The 24,375-nt window shown below is 36.0% G+C and overlaps 2 protein-coding genes across 2 annotated transcripts; both read left to right on the top strand.

The window, feature by feature from the left end:
- Positions 1-904: 904 nt before the first annotated feature.
- On the top strand, positions 905-17,715 carry LOC110783815 (sister chromatid cohesion protein PDS5 homolog B). Its single transcript, XM_021988225.2, has 28 exons — positions 905-1,198; positions 2,390-2,587; positions 2,661-2,842; positions 3,402-3,525; positions 3,827-4,048; positions 4,173-4,389; positions 4,878-5,023; positions 5,176-5,333; positions 5,427-5,576; positions 6,308-6,356; positions 7,347-7,514; positions 8,434-8,613; positions 9,117-9,259; positions 9,957-10,080; positions 10,677-10,817; positions 10,947-11,021; positions 11,605-11,741; positions 12,170-12,287; positions 13,220-13,351; positions 13,438-13,631; positions 13,702-13,834; positions 13,943-14,083; positions 14,169-14,246; positions 14,323-14,805; positions 15,665-15,693; positions 16,054-16,187; positions 16,935-17,038; positions 17,595-17,715. Exons 1-28 carry the CDS (start codon positions 920-922, stop codon positions 17,625-17,627), a joined length of 4,272 nt encoding a protein of 1,423 aa, XP_021843917.1. The 5' UTR covers positions 905-919; the 3' UTR covers positions 17,628-17,715.
- A 1,933-nt stretch (positions 17,716-19,648) lies between these two features.
- Positions 19,649-23,465, top strand: LOC110795513 (V-type proton ATPase subunit c''2). The gene is made up of 4 exons (XM_022000555.2): positions 19,649-19,948; positions 20,042-20,119; positions 22,713-22,883; positions 22,993-23,465. Exons 1-4 carry the CDS (start codon positions 19,833-19,835, stop codon positions 23,159-23,161), a joined length of 534 nt encoding a protein of 177 aa, XP_021856247.1. The 5' UTR covers positions 19,649-19,832; the 3' UTR covers positions 23,162-23,465.
- The last annotated feature ends 910 nt before the right edge of the window (positions 23,466-24,375 follow it).

The raw sequence follows: 24,375 nt of genomic DNA, 5'->3' as shown, positions 1-24,375 counted from the left end.
CCCTGAGGTTTGACTTTATTCATCAAATATCCTCGTAGTTTCAGGTATTCACCATATATCCTTGAGGTTTTGTAAACGCGCACAATATTCCAGCGAGCTTCACGAGGCTCACCAGGGACTGGTGGAGATGGATTGATTCGAGACTCTAGAGGTGTATTCCAGCGAGCTTTTACAACCAACTATGGCATATGTTCAACATGCAAAGCCGAATTCAAAGCAGTTTCAACATGGCTAGACATGGCAAAGGAGATGGAGATCCAGAAGCTCATAGTACAAATGGATAATGAAGTTTGTGTTCATGTTCTTAGAAGTAGTGAGTTTGGTTGTGGAGAGTGTTTTCATTTAAGTAATCATTGTCGTAATTTATTTAGTCTCAATTGTTGGGAAGTTCGGGTTACTCATTGTTATAGGGAAGGTAACATGGCGACCGATAAGTTAGCTAACTTAGGGGCCGACCAAGTAGCTAGTATGTTGTTCTTTAATAACCCAACATGGGACATAGTGAGGATATTATAGGAGTTACTACACCACATTTTATTCCGTAATTTAATTAATAGTCGGGGCCTCTCCCCACATCAGCACAAAAAAAAAAGAGAAAAAAAACGACGAGCAAAACCTTATAAAAAGGCAAATAAAACAACAATTGGAATGCAAATGTGAACACGAGTTATCCCTACCAAGTTCAGCCTCAATCACCACTAAATCAACATACAAATGGTGCAAATATTGGATATCTAATTAACAATAATATCTATGTAAAAACTTATAATTGTCCGGAATTACTTTTCATTTTTAACCAGTACTCCGTAATTACTTAGGAATGACCATTGAGCGGAATACACAGGTAAAGTGTACGGTGTGACGAACTCACCCTAACAAAAACAAGATAAAGGCGGGAGCTCAAAATCACGCAAATGTAATGTCAAGTACAACAAAGGCGGGAGAACATTGCACTCAGAATGAAAACACACTTTCTCTCTCTTCTCAGTTTTTCCCCTTTTTGATCCAAAAAAAAAAAATAACCCAGTATAACAAACTCACTCTTCTAAAAACCCTCTTCAATCTTAACTTATTCTCTCAAATTCACCATACTTTGTTAACAATGGCGAATAACCCAGAAAAAATAGTCGCCGATATCGGCCATAAACTTGCTCAGCAATCTCGTCTCACCAAAGATTTCCTCGTTAAATCACTTCGCGTAAGTTTCTTAGAACTTTTGGTTTTGTGTACAAATTATTTTTAGTTGTTTTTATTTGCATTTTCTGATTTTAATTTCCGTTTTTAACTGTTAAATTTACTGATAAGTTGGAATTTCTAGTTTAATGGATGCAATTCCTAGTTATTAAGCTTCCTTTTTGTAAGCTGTTATTGTCGCTGTTTCTGGTAATAACATTTTAGATTGATGTTGATAAACCTAATTTACGGGTGTCGGAGTTGATGAAATGGGGTTTGCGGTAAAAACCCTACTCGTTGTTAAGTTGGAATTTCTAGTTTAATGGATGAAATTCCTAGTTATTAAGCTTTTTTTTTTGCAAGCAATATGTCGCTGTTTCTGGTAGTGACATTTTAGATTGATGTTGATAACCTAATTAATGGGTTTATCATTATAATTAGTATATCGAGAGAAGATTGGTCGGAGTTGATGATGAAATCGGGTTTGCTGTAAAAACCCAACTCGCTGTTAAGTTGGAATTTCTAGTTTAATGGATGAAATTCCTAGTTATTAAGCTTTTTTGTAAGCTATGATGGTTGCTGTTTCTGGTAGTGACATTCTAGATTGATGTTCATAAACCTAATTTTTGGGATAATAATTATAGTTAGTATATCGAAAGAAGATAGGTTGGATTTGATGAAATCGGGTTTGCTGTAAAAACACCATTGGTGATTTGATTCTAATTATTGGCTGAATTTTCTGATGTACAATGTTACTTGAACTCCATTTTGAAGTGTTGGATTGACGGACTTGCTAGATGTTGTTTGAGCGTTCGACTATGTTTGATGGAAATATGGAATAAACCCAAGTATTCATGTGCGTGTGAGGTGTTTAATACACATTGGACATGTAGTAATTGGAGAGTTGGAGCAATATACTGTAGTTGGTGTTTCGGTTTTAATTATCGGTTGGTTATGGGATATGAATTCGACATGAGTATGGATGTGACTCATGTGAGTGTCAAATCTGGTGACTATTAGGGAGTTCTTTCTTCTTCTGTTTTGCTTGCATTGAAGTCTCCACGTGTCATGCTGTGTCGGTGTACAATGATCTGATGAATTTAACTTCGGGTTGAATTGAGACCGAGGAACATGAAACATTTCAGTGTGCCAATCTTTGTTTCTTTAGCAGCTTTTAATTATTTGTGCTTTAACATTTTGTTATATTTATCTACAGCAAGCTGCAAGTGCTTTATTGGACCTTGATCAGCTTCCGTCACTAAAACCTTCAATAAGGCCACTGAGTCAGTCTCTTGTAAAGCATGGACTGGTTCATCATAAAGACAAAGATGTCAGACTACTAGTTGCTGTTTCTTTCTGTGAAATTATTCGAGTCCTTGCACCTGACCCTTCATTTGAGGATAAAGTTTTTAAGGTAACCGTTTTTCTATTTTACTCTGCTATCTCCTTTTTTGAGCTGAATTTCATACATTGTTTTGAATTTGCAGGACATTTTCGAGCTTTTTGTTAACATATTTACGGAGCTTCCTGATACCACAAGCCCTTATTTTTCAAGAAGAGTTAAAATATTGGAGACCGTTGCAACACTGGAATGCTGTCGTCGGATGCTGGATCTGGATTGTGGTGATTTAATTCTTAAAATGTTCAGTACATTCTTCTCTGTTGTAAGGTATTAACTCTTTTTTTAACTGCTTGTAAGCTAGAGAAGCTTTTGCTCCATTTTCCCCATGTATGCCCCATTCTGATGTTTTGCTTGGTAAATCATATTATTTGTAAGATGCAAGATAAGTCTGTGACATATGTGCTTAATCTTCGGATAGTGCCTCTTGGGAAGTCTTGTTGCAAAGAAACTCTTGACTCTTTCTTTTATTTCGTAGATAAGATTATGTGAGTCTCTTGCTTGAGGGCTTGAGTTTTTTTATCTGTAGTTTATATTGGTTCAGAGACTTGTAGGTGATTGGGGGCATAGTATTTTTTTAAAACCTGTCCCTCATTTAGAATAGGGTTGACACCCTTTGGGGTCCATTCAACATAAATATTCTGTTGTCTTTTGTGAAAAAGAAAAAGAAACTTTTAACTCTTTGAGTCTTCACTCTACCTGATACCGTAGGCTTAATGTTTCTCTTCAGTCATTCTCTAGCACAATCAATTTGTCTTGATTAACGTTCGATATTCCATTTATTAATTCATCTTTGTTGGCTGCATGGCATTATGATGATGTTTTCCAGAGAGGAACACCAACAAAGCTTGATTAACAGCATGCTGTCAATCATGTCACTTATATTGAATGAAGAAGAAGCTCCTCTGCCACTTCTGGAGCTGATTCTACGGAATTTAAAAAACAAGGAAGAGGTAAATTATTAATTTATTAGTATTATATACTCATTGTTATTATATAGCTATGGTATCTGTTATGTTAACTACGGGGCCGAGTGAAATTACTGATGATTCCATCAAGTTTAATACCTCGCATGGCGTGTTATTTGTAAAAAAAAGGTGGAATCCTTTTCCTGTTTTGGGTTCAATGCACCTTCCAGTTTCCTGTTAATTATGCTTATCAAAGTATGGCTTCTTGTTTTACGTTTTCGACGAGAACTGATTCTGGCTTTCACTAAGTTTGTGCATTCTTGATGCCTTTTGTCCTCTGTTTCAGGGTCCTGCTCATGCTTCCTATCGTCTTGCTGTCGCTCTACTTCAAAACTGTGCAGAAACTATCAAGCCCGCTGTCTGTGGACTTATAATGTCATGCATTTCAGATAGAGAGAGTGTGATAAGTGACCTGAAAGAATGTTACCATGAAATGATATTTGAAATCTTTCAGTGCATACCACATATGCTTCTTGCAGTCATCCCAAATTTAGCTCAAGAGTTAGTGGTAGGTTTTTGCTTTGTTTTGTCAGATTCATAGGTTTTGCTTTATGCACTTCAGACAACTTCTTACTGCATTTTCTTATCTTTTTTTTTATATTCCCTAAGTGTCTGTCTGGCTCTAAGTGCAGACCGATCAAGTGGATGTCAGGATAAAGTCTGTTAATTTAATTGGAAAACTTCTTGCACTGGTCCAAGATCATGGTATTCAAGAACATCATTACTTATTTGTTGAGCTTCTGAAAAGGTTTTCTGACAAATCAGCTGATGTCAGAATCAGTGTTATACGTGCTGTTAAAACATGTTACATGGCTAACCCATCTGCAATCGAAACACACAAAATTCTCTGTAAGTTTCCAGTCTTCTAAATCTGTATTGGACGTGCCACCTTGTACTTTTCTGGTCAGGGTGTTCTTTCATTATCTGAATCAGATGAGATGAGGGTTAGTTCTCTCATGAAAACCCCAAGATCCTCTGGATCTGTATCTGTACCAGTTTTATCCACTTCTTCGGGAATCATAGAAGGGTTTGAACATTAGCAGAAAAAAGTCTTCACCTCCGGGGTTCTTCGCACCTGGATAGTACCAGGACCCTTGTGCCCAGGCCGCCTTGCCTGAATTTTTACATTTTTTTAATCCATGTTTTGGACGATAGAATGGGGGGAGGAGGGCCTGCATTTAAAGATTTGTTCTCTTATGATGGTTTATCTGTTACGCTGATTGCTTTAAGATGGACTGTGCTTCATATGTACTTGTCATATTTATCTATATCATGACTTCATTAGATGTACTCTTTATAGATGTGCTATAATCTAACTATGATTATTGATTGTGAAGCTTCCCTTGAAGGCCGTCTACTGGATTTTGATGCCAGTGTAAGGACAGAGGCAATTGCGGCTGTTTGTGATTTGGCCAAGTTTAGCTTGAAAAACTTTCCAGAAGCTCTAATAGCCCGGGCAACTGATAGACTTCGTGACAAGATGGTGACTATTCTTTTCATATATTCTTTTCTCTCCTAGATTATTTCCCCCTGTTCCTTCTATCCTCTTTTAAGTTTTAACTTCTTTGTGTTGCTAAACTTTTCCTTTAATTTGAGCTTTAAAATTTTAATTGCCATCATCCTTTCGTTATATAGACATCAGTAAGGAAGGAGGCACTGAAGAAGTTGCTAGAAGTTTACCGTGAGTATTGCACCAAGTGTAATGAAGGACAAATGGCTCTTAACGCATCTTATGAGCAAATACCCTGTAAAATACTGGTGCTCTCTTTTGATAAAAGTTTGAAAGAGTTTTGGTGAGTGTCCCGTTTGTTTGACAATTTGACTTGCTAGTCTCGTAAAGTTATAAGTTATACAAGTATCATCTTACCTTCTGCGGGATTTGTTAGGCCCCAAAACTTGGAGCTTCTGCTGGCAATGGATTTCTTTCCTGCATCTCTTCCAGGGGATGATAGGATGAAGCATTGGATCTACCTGTACTCAACTTTCACCCCTGCTCATGTTACTGCACTTAACATGATATTATGTCAAAAAAGAAGGTATTGCTATTCACACATTTACTTCTTCTCGTGAGTAATAGGCCGTCTCAATTTTACTACTTATACTGATTGGAAGCATCCTCATATTCATATGCGTGTAGATTTTGGTCTTTTGATATGGTTTTCGTTTTTAGCTTGACTATTTGTGGACTTGCGGTAACTATGCTCACTGTTGGACCTCACCAATTCCTGCGCACTGCTGGATCAATGCTTGGTTGTCTTTATTATTACTGATTTACTGTTAATGCAACTGATTCTAATATAAATTTAGCGCGTCGTCAAGCTTCTGTTTTTCATTTTTTGAAAGTTGTTAAGTTCATGATTCCTGAATTATAATTTTTATGATGTTGGTTTTCTGTACCTGTGGCTCAACTATGATCTACTGGTCCCAAATACTGTGGAATTTGGCCATTATAATGGCTGGTCAGGCTGTGTCGAACTGACAATTTTGTTTTACCATACCGGTTGATTTTGTACAGTAGTGGGAATTTGGAGATTTGGATCTTTTTTAAATTCAAAAAGTAAAAGTTTTCTTGTATGAAACATGACGAGGACAGTGTTTTTTGTGATTGCCCTTGTATTTTCTGGTTTATCTGTTTTTCTACCCTTCTAGCAAGAGTCATGAACTCATGACTGCATCTTGTAGTTTTCTTATTCTTCTTGTAATCCCTAGCATCATATGTTTGCCATCGTGGGAGCTCATGTATGTTTTACCTTTTGGGTTTCTTCAGGTTTCAGACAGATATGCAAAGCTACTTATCCCTTCGGTCGAAATCACAGGTAAAAGGCTAGTAGTTTCTGTAAACCACTACATTTAATTTGTTTAATTCAAGTAATACCATCTAGCACATATATAGTTTGTGTAATTTTTTTGGTTGATTATTCATCATCTAATTTGATAGTCTTGGTTCTTTTCTTTTCGTAATAGTTAATGTATACGTTTTAGAATAATGGACAATGTAAATTAAACCCCGTGGAGATGTGATTATAAGACGGATGCTACCAAAATACAGTGCTTAGCTTTTGTTATATCTCTTTGATTCCTTACTTCAAACAGAGTTATAGTGTTCCTCATTCCTCCATATCAAGGTAAGTTGAAAAAATGATAGGGAGGTAAAAGTTCTTTCATCTCTTTCCTGTTGGTTTATTTTTCTTTGTATTACTTTAGCGTGTTTTCTGATACGAGTACTCTCTTTCTTTCTTTCTGCCTCTCCATTGTATTTGTGTTTTTGTTTGCGGGAAGGACCTCCTTTCTCGAAAACATGGCTGATAGAGGTAATGGGTGATGAGTGGCCGTATTTGGTCAGTTGTTGGGGGGGTAAAATGGTGTAGTTTGAACCATTGAAACATCTTTAAAATTTTATTTGAAATCATAAGCAATGATATGAATAAATTGACGACCAACTTCTGCAAATACACTATAAACTTGTATGCTTCATCTGCTTTTGATTCATTCACATAAGGATGGATGAAATAATGGAGTGACTGAAATCAATCACTTTCATGTCTCAGGCTAGCATGCAAGTGATGAATACTTCCAATCAGTTGCTACCATCTTCCTTATGTTTCCCTTTACTCATAATCTGACAGATGTATGTTTTATGTTTAGATTTAGCTGAGCTGTTGGGGCCTTGAGTCATACATATGTCATTTGGTGTCTTCCGTTGGTCTAAATCAATTGGGCATCTTAGATTCTGAATGCTACAGTATTGGAGCTTTGAGGGTTGAATGTGACTAGCAAGGCCTCTAAATCTGTTTACAAAATTGTAGGAAATTGATGTTGAAGAGGTGGATGTGAGAATAAAAAGTGCTTTCATGCGAATATCAGCAGCATGCCCTAATGTCAAAGCAGAAGAATCTTATCTTGATGATAACATTTTGTTTCAATTGTCCCAACTGTTGGAAGAACAAGAACTTTCAAGTGCAGAGGCTTTGAGGGTGCGTATCTTGAACTGCCAAGTGTAATTTATAGTTATACATTGATGTAGGGCATGTGACAATCTCTATGTCTTGTTCGTAGGAGATAAATAAAAGGGAAAATCGGAATATGTTAGCAGAAAGTACCCGATCTTCACTGCAATTAACATTAAAAACCTATTAATAATGTCTTACTCCGTACCAAGCTATTTAACCTGCATAAGGTCCGTTTACTTGTGGATATGTGTGTTGTCTTTTCCATATCTATTGTTGTAAGTGTTACCTTAACTCTTATTTTGCATGACAAGCAATGAAAATTGAGAAAACTTTGCTCAAATATTGAATCTCTAACTCCTAGCACTCTCTTCATGCCTACCACAACTCTTTCTGTCTTTCACCTGCCGTCCTTGTTATGACTGTCCTCCCTTATTGGTACTTCATCAGAGGCTTGCGAGAAATGAGCTAGTGCTATTTGTTGCAGCTGGGCCTCATGATACTTCCTGATGGCTTCCCCAGCCGACACCTTTCTTTTTCCCCCCTCCCAGTCACGCCTTCACATCTTTTTTATGCAGCAAACAGGGGTTTCAACCACTAACCAAAACTAGATAGACACAAGAATTCTATTCCTTACATATTAAATCTTATTATAGGGCAACTTGTAGAATGGGGTGGGATTTTATTGTCTTTTCACATTAAATCAAATGCCCGCGGTTGATTTCTTTCGATGGCTTGTTGGTTATAGTATCCCCATCTCTTCATCTTTGAACGAAGAAAAATATGTTGCCTGTCTCCTTAAATATGATATCCTGGTGAAATAAATCAGAAATGCTTTTAATTTAGTAAATCTGAACACAGTTGCTTTTCATTCAATTGGCTTGTTATATCTTATATGTCATGCACTTCTGTAGCCATTACAAGTCTCATTTTTCATTCTGTGCAGGACAAATTTTTAAAAGACATTGGGGATAAGCATCCTCTTTTTAGGTTTTTGAAACTGCTCTCTTTGAGATGTTCAAACAACATATTTTGTTCTGAGCATGTCCGGTATATCTTGGATTATGTTTCTGGCAACAGATGCAGAGATACACATCAGAAGGAATCTTCTTTCAGCCTTCTCTCAGTAAGGCTCATTACTTTGAAGTTTCCTCCATAAAATGTGATTGGTGCCCAAAAGAAACTCCTTTAATTTGATCTTATTTTGACATATTTTGCAAGAAACTTCTTAAACCCTCCATTCTTTACCTTAACTCATAGTTTTAGCATAGTTTCTGGCATACGGATGTTCATTGAAGCACTTCATCTGACTATCAAATGAGATTTTTAACATGGAATAAATGCAATTACATTTGCTATTTTCTAATCACATAATTAATTCATGTGTCACTTATATACTATTTTAAGCTTCGTCTAGTAGCATGCTTACTTTAATTTGTCAATGGTTTGATACATTGGTTTGTGTTTTATTGTGTGTGTAACACCCTAGGGGTACCACCTCTTTTGCAGTTTTATGAAAAGGATTGTTCATCCTACTTTTGTTGGAGCTTCAGCTTTAAGTTGTTCATTGTTTCGGCTTATAATAGCCAATTTTTGTGTTTATTATTCATGGTCATCTTTTTGAATCAGGATATTGTCAGAAACTTCCCGAAACTTTTGAGGGGTTCAGAAGAACAATTTAAACTGCTGATACTAGAGGAGGATTCCCTGTTGTGTGGGAAGTTACTTCAGTTGTTAGCAAAAGTTGGTCCGTTTATCACTATGGAACTCAGGTATGATCCTTATTATGCTCCCATATTGTTGAAATTGTAGGCAGAAAGGCTCTTAGTTTATATGAAGGCCATATGTGGGGTCTCTAGAAATTCCTATCAGTGACTATCACGAAACAGTTTTATACTGAATTATAACTCTAATAGTCTTATGTACTCTCAATATTTCCTAGAAGTTTGAGACTTTGAGTGTCTTATACTCTTATAGTCTTAAATACCCTCCTTATGTCATTATGTCCTACAAGTTTGTTTTGAGACACGTGCAATGATATGATGTTAATGTTCTCTTATGGAGCAATGTGGACAACACCTCTGCATGTAAGTTAAAAATCATTAGTCACTCTGAATAAAAACCCATTGCTCAAGTAAAATTAATGGTCAAAGACTCAAAGTAATGATTTGGCGATTGATTTTCTTTCATGACCCAACTTCATGTGAGTTGTGAATTAGCTTATCCCTCTAGAGTCTAAACAATATTCTCATTTGACATTTAAGTGAGAGTAATGGCCATTTTTTTTTTTTTTTGGAGGGCTCAGTTACTATTTTCTTAATGTTTACTGATGCATTTTGTTTTGGTATGCAATCTGCTGAAAAGGAAAGAATGACTCTAATGGGAGCGAGGGTATTTTAGGCCTCCTTTTCTCTCATTGCCCCGTTTGTTTTGATTGATGACGCTGTCTCATTGCATGATTGCATGTAGTGAAATCTACCCGTTGCTGGAGAGGTTGTGCCTGGAGGGGACTCGTGCTCAGTCCAAGGCTGCTGTATCAGTTATCGCTGCATTACTTGGTCCCTCCGAACATCCTTGGGTGGAGTTGTGCCAGGTATATACATCTGCATATATATTTGAACTCCTTAATTCTTATACTTATTTACGTGTGTAGAAATTGTCTTGTAATTACAAATTTTAAAATAATTCCTAGGGCCATGCCATAAACTTTAGTACTTCACATGATTAATAATTATAGTTTCTCATATTGTGGTCTATTATATCCCTGGTTCTCTGCCCTTGAAGGAGGCACTTTCCTGGTCATACATTCTAGTTTTATATATTCTCCTAGGGCATATCAAACCTTGATGGTAGAAACATATGTACCGGTGTTTTTCTTTGTGTTATGGCTTATTATTCCATATCCAGTTCCACTTTATAAAGGACAATGCTCTATCTATAGTCAATTGCACATCTTCTTGACATCACACTTTATTGTTTTGATGAAATCAAGATCATCTCTATTGTTTAGTAATAGTGTGAATCATGGGTCTTAAACTCTCAGTCTTGTAATATTGATAAAGCAAACTGGTGCCAACATTTTGAATTCAATTTTCTTATTTTCTGTCTTGACTGACTGATTCTGCCTGCATAATTGCTGTTTGCTAGCAAACTCTATACTGATCCTTTTTTCCCTCTCTATGCTTCCAGAAACTTTTGAAATCACTTCATAGTGGCCTGAACCTTCCCACTGTACTGCAGTCTTTGGGCTGCATATCACAACATGCTGTCGTGGAATTTCAGAAACAGGAGAATGAAATCTTATCATACATCCGGGAAAGAATTTTCAAGGTAGATTTTCCTTGGATGATCAGATGATGAACCACAATTTATTTTCCTGCTCTGATGATCATGTAATGAGAGAATTTTATTTTATGCTTTATTTTCCTCTCTCTAAAATATAGTGACAATCTGTTGCAGAACAAAGCGTGCAGCGGTGTTGTTGTGGTAGATGAGAAAACCGGAAGCAATGTCTCCTTCCATTGCAAGTTGAAAGTAAATGTCGTTTAAAATTTTAGTTCATCAATATAATTTTGATTTTTTCTTTTCTTGATATACGAGTTCATGTTGTTCCTTCAGACTCACATTTTTGCTCACTTAGGTATATTACTATATACACTGTATTTTGAGTCTATGTTTTTTGTTTGTGATGGTTTAAGTTTTTATTTTAAAACTGCAAATTTGCAATGCAAGGGGCTATAGGAGAGCTGAAGTTAGTTTGAGGAACTTTTAGACAATGTGAATGTGAGAGTGAGACTTTGGGGTTTGGAGCCATTGCTCTACTTACTTTAAGGTGAATAAGTGTTAAGAATACAATCATACAAATGGTAGATATATGCAATCTTATTCATTTCAACTTTTCGAGTGATAGATATATGGACCTATGTATGTAATGTATCTGCTTCCAGGTTTCTTTTATGAAGTTTAAGAAAATGATTTTATTGCTGTTTCCTCCTTATGTTCAGAACATTAATTCACCATGGTACTGTATGAGTTTTTCTTAATGTTTATTATCTCTACAACAACATCTAGTTCTAGTCCCTCTTGACTATCCTGCATTTGTGCTTCTCTTTTGCAGATATATGGACTCAAAACACTGGTCAAGAGTGTTTTACCAAAGAAAGGAAGTAATGGGAGGGTACAAATCAGTGACCTATTAAATATTTTGTCTAAAGTGCTACTAGCGGGTGATTTTCCTGATGCTGCAACAGCATGGTAATTTATCTCTTCATACCTGCTAGACTTTCCATGAAGTAGAAGATGGTCGTTCGGTTGTCGTCCCGTTATCGCTTTTAGGTCAATTGGAAACAACCTCTCTGCAATTGTAGGGATAAGGTACTAAGGTTGCGTAAGTCCGACCCCCCTTACCCCGCTTCTTGCGGGAGCCTCTTTGAGGCAATGGGGTAATGATAATGATGAATGGTAATGATACCTGCTACACTTTGGCTTTACATGCATAAGGACTACTTAACCTGTTAATCTCGTGCTGAATTCCCTAATTGAATAAAATTTTAGACTCTTTAAGTTAAAATCATCAAGACGTAGTTGATGGGGGTGGAAGACTGTCCACATTCGGTATTAGTCTAATTATTTTCTTTTCAACTTTGTCTGTCAGTGTCTAAGTTGTTATCTAATAAATGCAGTGAAAATGACAAGGCTCACATTAGATTAGCAGCTGCTAAGTCTATTATGCGGCTTTCGAGACGGTGGGAGATGCATATTTCACCCCATATTTTCCAGTCAACTATTCTGATGGCAAAGGTATGGAGTTTTTAAGTGCTGGTGATTGGTGAATACTGTTTACAGAGACCACTGGGCAATACTGTGTAAATAAATTTCACTTATCTGACTATCAGATTAAACTGTCTCTTGTTCGGTTAGGATGGTTAACTACTCATGATAGTTTATCTTCTCTCACGGCCTTGCTATTGAAGACTCTGAGTTGTTCAAGAGATTGTTTTATGATTCCGTATTAGGAAAACTAAAAGAAATCATCAAGTTTACCATCCATTGGCCTTTTCTGATTCTTATCAGACAATTATGCTTCCTCCTGAAAATAATTCATTTATACATCTTGGGGTGTCCTGAAAGTAGGTTTTATAAAGCATGGGATTATGATTAGGGAATATAACCTTCACCTAATTGATTAGGATAGGATAATATAACTATTATCAAGGGTATAATTTCATAAATTGAGTGGACAAGAGAGTGGGACTATCATTTTTAGTCAGAGAGGAGATTTACAAGAGATTCAAAATTTTCATCTTATTATGTGGAAGCTGCATGCAAGTCTTAGATGGTTATGGTCTGTATAACCCATTATCCACTTGGATGTAAATTTTAGACTAAAAAGAAAATAATATGGTAATTACAGGGTAGCGTTTCTTATCTTTTTTTTTTTGGGGGGGGGGGGGGGGATCTTGATGGAAACTTTTCCGCTTCTCTTTTTTGGATGATTAAAATCCTAATACTTAGCTAGAACTAGCAGGTAGACTGTAATGGAGTAAAACATTAAGAATTCTGCACTAATCTTGTGCTCATAAAGCTTGATGAGTTTGTTGTTTTAAGAGAAGAAAAATGAATTACATGAGATGAAAGTGTTCATCTGCCTTTATGGTTTGGTTTTTGAGTTAAAATAATTACTATTGCTACTTTCTTTGCATCGTGCTTGTGTTAACACCCCATTGTTGCAGGACACGTCATCTTTTGCACGTGAAGCATTTCTTGATAAAACTCACAAGTTGCTGAAAGGGCGTGCTGCCTCAAGTAAATTTGCTTGTGCATTTCCTTTGGCTGCAGCTGACTCTGTCATAGATCAACAAAAGGTGCGCCTAAGTACTGGCTATCCATAAGATACAATTTTTACTTAGGTTACGCTAACACAGTGTAATTTGTATAATCTGCTTGTCAGTCATTGAATTATTTGATAGAGTTCATCAAGGAAAAAAACAAAGCAGCTCTTACCTGCTCTGCTCCAGGCAAAGAAGAATCAATGACAGATAGCCCAGCATACATAGTGGTGTTCTTGCTCCACATTCTTGCTCATGATGCAGGATTTCTACATGTAAACTCTGACAATGAAGAACATACTGCTCAGTTTTGCAGGTAGTTTAGTAATCTAATTTCATAAGGCGATTATGTCACAATGCATGTGCTTGACAGGTTATTTTTGCAGGCCACTTCTTCTGCTTTTGCATGTGTTGGTTAACTCTCAATTTGTTGATGTCAACAAAAACTTTCTGTATCTGAGAAGTATTTTTCGGGCCATCAGAAGAGCAGAGGATGTAATAGATCCTGAAAAAACGCCTGTAAGTATTTTGAATAAATTCCTTGTTTCTGTTTTTTTATGTGTGGAAAGGCTTTGTTTCTGTTTATTTTGTTGTAATAATTGGATGTTTTTTTTTCAAATGTTGCAGAAGCTGCATATGTTAGCAGAAATTGGAATGTCAGTTTTAAATGCTACTAAACCGGATAAAGTTGATTTGTCCGGTGCCCCCGGACTGGTTCTTCTTCCATCATCGCTATATAAAACTTGCGAGACAAGGAGAACTAACGAGGCAAGTTTTCCTACCTCCGTGTGACAATAGTTGAGAATGGACTGAATTGATCATTGTTGATTCATTTTGTAACATCTTTTTTCAGGATAATTGCTTTGCAGCACCGGTCAATGAAGATTTTCTTAAAAAGCTTGTTCAAGTCTTTGAATGTGATTTCGAACAGGTGTCACATTAGTACTTTGTTCAATTTTTTTATGACCTAAATAAATTCTATGATCTCATTGCATTTTGTTGCTCAGTTGTTCAGCTCGACTGTAAAGCGCAATCGAAAATATCTGAAAGACAATTTGCAAGGACAGAATGTTTTTGCGTTACCCATGTCTAAGCAAGTTGAAGTGTCAAAAAATACGATGATAGACAAAAAGGTTTCCAGGGAAGAGATGGCCTCAACTTGTGTCCTTGAAGCATGTCCCAAAGGAAGACAACAAAATGGAATAGTCAACTCTTCTGTTGCGCACTTGCAAGTTGGTTCATCAGTTATTGAAGAAGTTCACGCAGATGGTTCTGGAGATATTGCACATTTACGAGCAAAAGAACATCAGCTTGATTCTGAATCTGCAAATTTGGAGCTCTTTGGCATTGAATCAGATATTTCTTCACAAGAGGTTGATGTTTCATTGGCAGTTTCACCGCAGAGAGAGAGGAAAAGGAAGAAAATCTGCGATTTTACAGAAAATCTGGATTACTATGAAACAAATATCAAACAAAGTTGCAGCTCAGACGTAAGGATCTTGTCAAACTTGATATCTCATTTCTCTGCTGATTATAGTTTTGTGCCTTGCTAAACTTTAAGTGGTGTGCATTAGGAAATATAAAATACGTTGTATGAGGTGTACCAGCTTATAAATCAGAATACAATTAGTTTGTAGTAGAATCTTTCATTTTACTCATTCATCATTATCATTACCCCATTGCCTCAAAGAGGCTCCCACAAGAAGCGGGGTAAGGGGGGGTCGAACGTACGCAACCTTACCCCTGCAATTGCAGAGAGGTTGTTTCCAATTGACCCAAAAGCGATAACGGGACGACAACGGGATTGGCAATATTAAACTTCTCATTGCCTGTTTTTTCAAAGAATTAAATGAACTCTTGTACTGAAGAAGCTGAATGTTGAAGGACCTTGTCAATCGAATTAGGCATATTTTCTTATCTAGATTTTGGTTACTTTGACTGTATTCTTGTCCTAAAATTAGTATCAAAAGTTGAATGGTTTGCTTAATTGAAAGATTATGTACACGAGATAATTTTCCTAATGTCCGTGGTTCTATGACCTTTTCAGTCTTCTGTGGAAATCGTTTGTCTGAGTAGGAATAATTTTTGTATAATTTCTTATCCCTCCCTGCAAACAAAAGATCAATAAAACAGCCAACTTAGCTATATAATGCTTGGCTTGGCTTGGCTTAATTGTATTTGACATAGTATAAGGACAAATGGTTTGAATTTGTTCCTGATAAATCTTTATAATTCAATGTGTGATTTTGCTTTCATTGTGATTTGGTTTTTTTTCCTCCTTTCCCTGTATGCAATACTGAAATTCTTGATCAATTTTTTCATCATCTGATTGTGAGGTTTTTCTAACAGGGGTCAACTGTTTCCTTTTTCCGGCAACGGTAAGTTGTCAAATCCTATTTATTGTGGATAGTTTTAATATGTTGGTAAATTTTATGTCTTCCTCTCCTTTGTCTTTCTGCTTTTTCCTTTCTCCTGAAAGTCCATTTTCTTAACCTGTGTTGGGGACTTGGGGTGAGTGAATTTGGTAGCTGAAACTAGGTTGCAATGTAAACATTAAAGTAAAAAGGCTTAGTTTGGAGGGGTTGCTTTCCGTATGGTGTTTTTCGTTAGCATCTACTTTTTTTTCCCATCAACTATAGATCATGTCAATTAAAATTCAAGTATAAGAAATAAGATGCAAAGCCTGAAGTCAACTGAAATTGACTTTTATTCTTTCAAAATGACTATCATGTGTGCAGCGGTCCCAAAAAACAGTGCTCTAATGTCAACAGAAACAGACTAGCCACTGTTTCAGGAGAAGGTGGTGCTAAAACACAAGGATCAGGAACAAGTCAGCGGACAGTTTTGTTAGATAGAACAAACTCATTACCAGGTATATTTATCTCTGACGTAGCTCAGTTAAAAGACAAGCAGGGTGTATAAGCTGGAAAGTTGTTGATTTCAGTTCTCTCCAAAATTCTTTCTTTGCTCCTGCCAAAACCATACCTAGTTTTTCGCAGACATATAAACCCTGCTTATGTCCTTGGTGGCATGCTTTGCAAGCATGTAAGAACTAAGAAGTATGGAGATTATTTTCTGCTTTTACCATTAGGTGCTTCTCTGCTACTATATTTTAAACTTAGCAACTTAAATTTCTACTAAATTGTGAGCATCGAACTTCTCAATCTTAGGGATTGTTTGTTTCAACTTATTTTGACTTATTTCAAATAAGTTCAGCAAAAGTAAGTTATTTTTCAGACAATACAACACACAAATATATTCTTTTCAGCAAAAATTAGTTCAGATAATTTAATTTCAGTCAAATTCAGTTGAATAAATGTAACAGGTTTGGGTTAACTTCTTCCCTTCAGAGGTTGCGCCCTATGTTTTGATGGACACTTTGTCCTTAAATTAATACATGCACTAATCTTTTCCCTCCAAAATAGAAAAAAATTGAATAAATGTTTTCTACTCTTATTTTCTTGATTACCCTACTTTTCCCTCCTTCAATTTGGCTTTGTACCCCACACTTTTCCGAAGTGCTGTAGAAAGAGGTTTTCTTCCATTGTTAGTGTGATCTCATCTTGTATTATTTTATATTTATATACATATATATATAATAAGTCATGCTTTCATGCAGTAAAAGGCTTGCAGAAACATTCTCAGCAGAAAAAGAGTTGTTTGGGGCTTAAAGTATCGCTAGACACATCAGATTCTGGTGTTTCTCATGAGAACAAGGACTCAGTGAGTAAACTCAGCATTTCCATACATCTGTAAATTGTCTTGCTTATACTTATCGTGAAAACAGTTTTTTACTTCATATAAATGCGCAAATGTGACTTCATTCTGCTGAGGTTGTGAGCTCTGTTAACCAAACTCTTCATTTTAGCTCAAATACCCGTGTAGGATCCTCGACACTCTGACATGGATAAGGATACTTGGACACTTCATTTTGGACCAAAATCATGCAGTTTTTTTCACAAAATAGTCGTGTTGGACACTTGAACATGTACCCATGTCTGATACAGGTATTTGAGTCTGGATAACATAGGTTGTGAGTGGGGACGGGTAGTGCAGAAAAGTTTGCCTCATGTTTAGCTTTGCTTGTTTTGTTTTCGGGGCTATTTTTGTGGTAGTAAAACCTTGAACTCCTCTTCATTGGTTTGATTCTGCTGTTGCGTGCAGATAGTTTTTATGTTAAATTGTCAAAATCCATTACATTATATCACTATTCGGCTCATTTCGGTCTATTTTAATACAAGTATGATTTTACAACCTCTGTGTTTTGTGTTCACTGCAGATTGCTTACAGAACCCGAAGAAGGAAAGTTTAACTTAGGTTTCCGTTACACTAGCATTAAGCGCCTTGTGTTCCTGAACTTACTGCATAATTTATGACATGTATAAATTCTGTGAAGCTAATATCCTTATATATATATATATATATATATATATATATATATATATATATATATATAGTGTTGTAACTCTGTAAGTGTCCTGTAATCGGCATGGCTACTGTAATTATTACTTTGAACATAAGTTAATAGAAATGGACCGATTTTGGTGGTGCATTTGTGTGTTTGCTGAGTACTATCTTACTGTGTAAACAGTTGTGGAATGTGGATGTTCTGTAAGGCTTGGGTGGGCCCAGCTTCCCGGCCGGAAAATTCCGTTACGTACTTTTAGGTACCGAACCCCGTAAAATTTGTGTATAATTGCAAAATTACTTACTATGTTGCTTTCTTTGTAAAAGTGTTCAAGATCTTCCTCTGCGTGTAAAAGCAAGTTTTATTTCGTTCGTCCAACAAATTGTACACTTCCTTCTAGACCTGTCAAAAATCGACCCGATCCGAAAATCGACTTCAACCCGAGCCGAAAATATTGGGTCCTGAACAAGATTTTGTGACCCGTAACCCGATTTTATCTGAACCCGAAAAGAAATGGGTCAAAACCCGATCGAACCCGTTTTGGACCCGACCGATTGAAAATCATTGTATTTATAGTAATAAATGAGATTATGAGTTAAGCATAATAGACACGATGTTTTTACTATTGTTGTGTGTAATATGATTTTAATTTGAATTATACACCATTTTATAGTTGAATTTGACTAAATATAAACTTGTGTATGAAAATTTGTTACTTTGTGCCAATATTTTGTATATTTATCCCCTAAATTAATGAAAATATAATGCGCGTTTGAAAATCTCTTAACCCGTTGGGTCGACCCGAACCCGAAACTTCCGGGTCTTGAACAAGCATTTGCAAACCCGAATCCGAAAATAATTTTTTTACAACCCGACCGACCCGTTTGACAGGTCTACTTCCTTCATTTGGAGATGGTTGTCAAGCTGTCCATACCTAACTCAAATAAGGTTATGTAGCTAGGTAATATGACTAATAGCAATTTAATTAAAATAAGCTTATCTGATTTTATGTCTTGGGTCGTGAAGTTACAAGTTATCACAAGTCGGATTTTCCTTGTACTGTACACATGACCTCGTGGCAATTAGGGATGAAATGGGTGGGATTTGGGTGATCACCCGTTCCTTTCGGTCCATCTGTCACCCGCTTTACTCATCACCCGCATTTCGTCCATCCATCACCCTTGTGTGAACCGGGTGGATCGGGTGATATTCGGGTGAAAATGATTAACTATTAAAAATTCACAATCTAATACAATATGCATAATAATTAACGAAAATAAAAAGGTTACATACCTGCATAATTTATAACCAAAAAAGAAAATTAAATAAGCAATAACTTTAATAAATAATGGATTTATCAATACATTTTATGTTTAAATATTAATATAAATAATATATTTAAAATAAATGGATTATGGTCGATGTTTTGGTTATCAGATTGCTTCCTACTTCATTCATGGGTTCTAATATTTCCTTTATTTTTCTTTTATTGTATTTGTTGGTTGTTTTTTATTTCTACAATTTGGACAATTTGAGAAGGTTTTGCATGCACAAAGTGTACACCAACATAACTTTTACCCAGTTTTCTCTAACTTTTACCAAATTTTCTCTAACTTTTATATTATTTAAAAGAAGTTGATAGATAAATATTTTAAAGGGCTAAATGATAAATTTTATACATTATTATTTATTTTGAAGAAATATTTTTTATTAAAATGAAAAATTTTATCAGTAAAAAATAGATAACTTTTACATTATTATTGATAAGGGTAACTTTTAAGCATTTTACATAATTTAACTTCGGTGTACAATATTTATCGTACACCTTATGTAAATAAGAATTTGTGTTTGATTTTTATTTCGCGTCGGATCGATTTTTAACACGTCTACACATTATAAAAAAAAAAACAAAAAAAAACAAGCCCACATGAATTAAAATCCTCCAAAATCTGTAATTTTCCTGACTTTCTCTCTCCTCTGACACCACCACCACCGCCACCACCACCACGAACACCCCAGCATCTCAAGATCAGATAAAAAAAAACCCACAAACGAAATTTCCCCCAAATTATCAACAGAGGAAGAGAGAGAAAATAAGGAGATTTAGTAATGGCGTACCCGGTAACAAGTTCATGGGCGAGAGCTCTGGTTCAGATCTCTCCTTACACCTTCTCGGCCCTCGGCATCGCCCTTTCCATCGGCATCTCCGTCCTTGGCGCCGCCTGGTATTTCCCGGCCCTTTTTTTTAGGATTTTATAAATTAATTGAATCTGTTTTTTGATATTTGATTGTTGTTGTTGTTGTTGTTGTTGTTGCAGGGGAATTTATATTACTGGGAGTAGTTTGATTGGTGCGGCAATTAAAGCTCCTAGAATCACATCCAAAAATCTCATCAGGTAAATATCAAATACATAAATTTTGTAAATTTGACTATAGAATTGTTATTATTATTTTATTTTATTTATGCAAATATTTTCTGTTTTTGTGTTTTGTTATGATTACATCTAGATTAGATGATGGAAAACTTTGATCTCGTACTGTATTATGTTAGAACCAAACTTGAAATAAGCATGTATAGTAGGTTAATTTACTTTGGATTGGAGAGGAGAGGGTAAAGAAAAAAAAAATTGATTAGTTCAACCGAAATCGATCTCTTTTGCTGGTGAATCGCAATGCTGGTTTATGAAGAAGTCATTATAATGCTTTGTATGTGGATAGAGTGACGGCGCTTCCAAACTCTAGATTGTTAAGTTAGATGCATGAGTTGAGAAATTTTGTATAAATTTCTTAGTAAGACTAAAAGTAATAGTTGAGTATGCTTTTCAGAAGCTTGAATTTATCCATTGTTGGTGGGCTTGGCATGAATAGATGACGAGAGCGGTTTGTTTGGAGTGTTGAAGGGAGCATACTTTTTTTTTTGAAGAGACAGTTGAAGTGGTATTAGAAGTAAATATATTTGAAATTAAATTAGAAGATTGCAGTTTCTATTAACTGTTTTAGGAGAACAAAGCTCGAAAGTATAGGGTTTTGCTCAACTTGGTGAAAAGTGAAAACTGACAAGTATATTGAGGAGAAATTGTAGTTTAAGATCACAAGTCACAAGGTATAGTAATATTTGGTAAGGGGAGATTAAGAAGAATGTTGAATAGGCAGTTGTATATATAATGTCTCTACTTTGGATCCTTGAACCATACAATGGTTTTGTTTTTGAGAATCTCAACATTGCATGCTTGCTTATGGAATTTTAGTTAGTGTTGCTACTTTCCGGATTTCTCTGTAGATAGTTGACCCTCCATAAGTTGGATTGAACTTAAGTACAACATAGATATAGATCTCAAAGTGAGAAACAGAAATTTGGCCAAACATGGGTAAACTGAGAAGTAGAAGCCCTTTTATATGAAGCTCAAAACTGTTTCTCAAAGGCTTAGAAACAGAAGCTCCAAATTAGAGCTTCTGAAAGTATGTTTCTCGGGGAGCTGATTTTCCATTTAATGATACTTTGGCTTGGACCATAACACCCCTAATATTAAAAGAAATGACCCCCTAAAATAAACTTTATCCCGCTACTACTGGTTTATTGCCTCCTTCCCCATATCAACTTTCTCTCTCCTCTTCCCCGTGAGTCCGTGACATAGCAGTGAGAACAACAAATATCCATCATCAACATATAGCACTGTAGCAGTGAGCAAAAAATCTTCACCATCAACTTTCTTCCTGTACTACCTTTGGAGATCTTTGTATTTTTTCTTTGTTATGGGTAGAAGAAGAAAGCTAATTTCTTTTTAATTTCATAGAATTGGGGAATTATAAAACGTAGCCTTGACTCCAATTCTTCGGTTCATCCTAATGTTATATGGACAAATCAAGCAGAAAAGCAGTATCATTTTAGAGGTCCCCTAAAAGTTGCGGTTAGATTATATGTTAAAGTTTGGGCTTGATGCATCAAGGTACAATTCGATTGACAAATTTTCATTTCATTTCTAAATCTAAGGTTCCAGGCTTGATTTACAGAACTTCATCATAATAACTTTTTGGAGTTATTGATTGGGAACCAAATGAAAGAATACGAAAGAAAAACAAAAGAAAAAGAAAAAAAGGTTGGTCAAGTAGTCTACTTTTAATCTTGTGGCAGATTTTTAATCCAATGGTCAATAATCCTTCTCAACTCTTAAATTTTTTAACTTGTAAAATAATGGGCCAAATGATAAAAACTCGTTTCTCCTCCTAAGAAGTGCTCTTACAAATTGTTGACCAAACACTTTTTACTTCTACACATGTTTCTCTGGAAACAGTTTCTCCAAAACTACTTCTAGGGAGTAGAAACAGTTTTACAGAAGCTTGACCAAACAGACCCTTAATCGAGTTGGGTCAAAGCTCTTATAGTTAGTTTGCACATTAGGCTTGATGAATTACCACTTCTTATTTTCCAGTACTTTTACTATGGTCTCCTTCAATTTTTTATTTAATCTTCCTCCGTTCTTATTTAGTTGTTACAGTTTGACTTTAGTATCCATACACACTCCTTAGATCATATTTTTTTTATTTAAGCATAAGGTAAAATATAGTCACGTCAAATCTTGTTTTTTTCCCCAATCAGTAGCAGTTTTTCCCTTGCAAATTCTCCTTTCGGACTTTTAAATCCTGTCTGCATGTAATGTGAGGAGGATCTGTATGTCTTAGCTGCTCAAATGTCCAAAATTTTTGTGACTTCAAAGTTCAAATTAGGTTAAATTTGTTCACTACACCAGATTGCCCCAATCCCCCCCCCCCCCCCCCCCCCGCCCCCCCGCCCCTTATTGTCCAAGAGTATTAGTGGATTCATGGACTGTAGTAACATGCACTCAAAATCTTTACTGTGAGAGAAGAGTGCTATGGTTGTGAAATAGCAAACATTTCAATGGCTTATGTTTATAATTAATTATACAAAAAAAAAAGTAGTGTATGTAATACATCTATTTGCCGGCTGACCGAAATTATTTTTCTTGTCAGTGTAATCTTTTGTGAAGCTGTAGCTATTTATGGAGTAATTGTGGCTATCATTTTGCAGACAAAGCTAGAGAGTGTTCCATCATCTCTGATTTACGAACCTGAGTCACTTAGAGCAGGATATGCAATCTTTGCATCTGGACTAATTGTCGGCTTTGCCAACCTTGTTTGTGGGTGAGTCTTATACTATACGTCCCTTTACCTTGAATGAAACTTCTAGAAGTTATGACTCTGTATTATGAGGGTTGGTTGGTCCTTTTTGTTAATCTGATATGTGCCACAGGTTATGTGTGGGTATAATTGGAAGCAGTTGTGCTTTATCTGATGCTCAAAACTCGACGCTGTTTGTGAAGATTTTGGTGATCGAGATTTTCGGAAGTGCGCTTGGGTTGTTTGGTGTAATTGTTGGCATCATTATGTCAGCCCAAGCAACATGGCCAAAAGCTGCATGATTTGCATATGAGATAAAATTTGTTTAAAATAGTGAACCTCTCCATTTCCATGTTCAGTAGCGCGGAATGCTTGTATATCTAAAACACCTTTGTCTGGCTCCTCGAAATTGAGATCATAATAGCAGATTGATCATGTATTTTGCCATTTTGGTAGATTTATGTTGTTATTCTAATTCTTGAATAATGAGGGAGGAGCTCGATCACCGCTTCGTTTCCTAAAACTCGTCGTCAACTTGAAGCGATTATTGTTTGTTCATGTTGAGAATTCTTATTTATGTACACAAAATAAAAGTTTTGTTTCCAATCTTACCAGGCTACAATGTCATGTTCTAGTTTTATATCCTTTTCATGGTGGGGGCAGTGCTATAAAATCATCATTTTATATGGGTTTTGCTAATTTTAATGTATTCTTGCTGTATTTCATATACACCTGATCAAATGGCGGGCTGGGCCGGGTTCGGGCCGGGCTTGAGCGTAAAAAATCAGCCAGCTATCTTGGGCCGGACCGGGTCAAGATTCGGGCCAACATTTTGTGCCCAAACCCGTTATTTCCGGGCTGGGTCTACTGGGCTTTTCGGGCCATTTTCGGGCTGGGCCAAATTTATAACTAAAAAGTGTATTTTTGTGTTTCCCAAACCCGTCCAAAAAAATAAAATTTTCGGGCCGGGCCGGAAAATTCTGCCCAAACCCGTAAAAATTTCGGCCGGGCCGGGCCGGGCTCATCTTGATCAGGTCTAATTTCATAGGGATTTTCAGTTCAGTTGTTATTTATCTGGGTCTCTAATTATGGTTATTTGCCGATCTTGACGGTTAAATTATGAGTAGATATTACAGTTGGAAATGGTAAGAGCAACTCCAATGGTGGGCTACAAGGTGATGTAGCTAAGTTTGCCACATCATATTTCTAGCCACAATCATTTTAAGTTACAAACGTTCACATTGGTGGACTACAATCCCTTGTAGCTCCCTATAATATTTACTAGATTTTAGCCCGTGCGATGCACGGATTCTATTAAATTTTTATGTTTGAATAAAACTCCTATGTATGTACCAATTTTATATTCTTTGTATTAAGTTAGATTAATTAGTTTTTGATTTTGCATTGAATGTCATTTTAGATTTTTTTTTAATAATTATGAGAGTGTTTGTTTTTGGATGAAATTGTATATGCGCGCGTTACGTGACACTTAATTATTTATCTACGTGGCACTCGA

The sequence above is a fragment of the Spinacia oleracea genome, chromosome 2 (genome assembly GCF_020520425.1).
Source record: "Spinacia oleracea cultivar Varoflay chromosome 2, BTI_SOV_V1, whole genome shotgun sequence".
NCBI classification, from domain to species: domain Eukaryota; kingdom Viridiplantae; phylum Streptophyta; class Magnoliopsida; order Caryophyllales; family Amaranthaceae; genus Spinacia; species Spinacia oleracea.
Note: the sequence above shows the minus strand (reverse complement) of the source record. Positions and strands in the feature narration are given on the sequence as shown.

Excerpts from the sequence above, each read along its gene's own strand:
- LOC110783815 (XM_021988225.2), top strand. The coding sequence starts at position 920 with ATGTCAAGTACAACAAAGGCGGGAGAACATTGCACTCAGAATGAAAAC. Across the intron at positions 3,526-3,826 it reads ATTTAAAAAACAAGGAAGAG|GGTCCTGCTCATGCTTCCTA; the intron begins GTAAATTATTAA and ends CCTCTGTTTCAG. Across the intron at positions 13,352-13,437 it reads CTGTCATAGATCAACAAAAG|TCATTGAATTATTTGATAGA; the intron begins GTGCGCCTAAGT and ends TCTGCTTGTCAG.
- LOC110795513 (XM_022000555.2), top strand. The coding sequence starts at position 19,833 with ATGGCGTACCCGGTAACAAGTTCATGGGCGAGAGCTCTGGTTCAGATC. Across the intron at positions 20,120-22,712 it reads ACATCCAAAAATCTCATCAG|TGTAATCTTTTGTGAAGCTG; the intron begins GTAAATATCAAA and ends TTTTCTTGTCAG. Across the intron at positions 22,884-22,992 it reads TTTGCCAACCTTGTTTGTGG|GTTATGTGTGGGTATAATTG; the intron begins GTGAGTCTTATA and ends TATGTGCCACAG.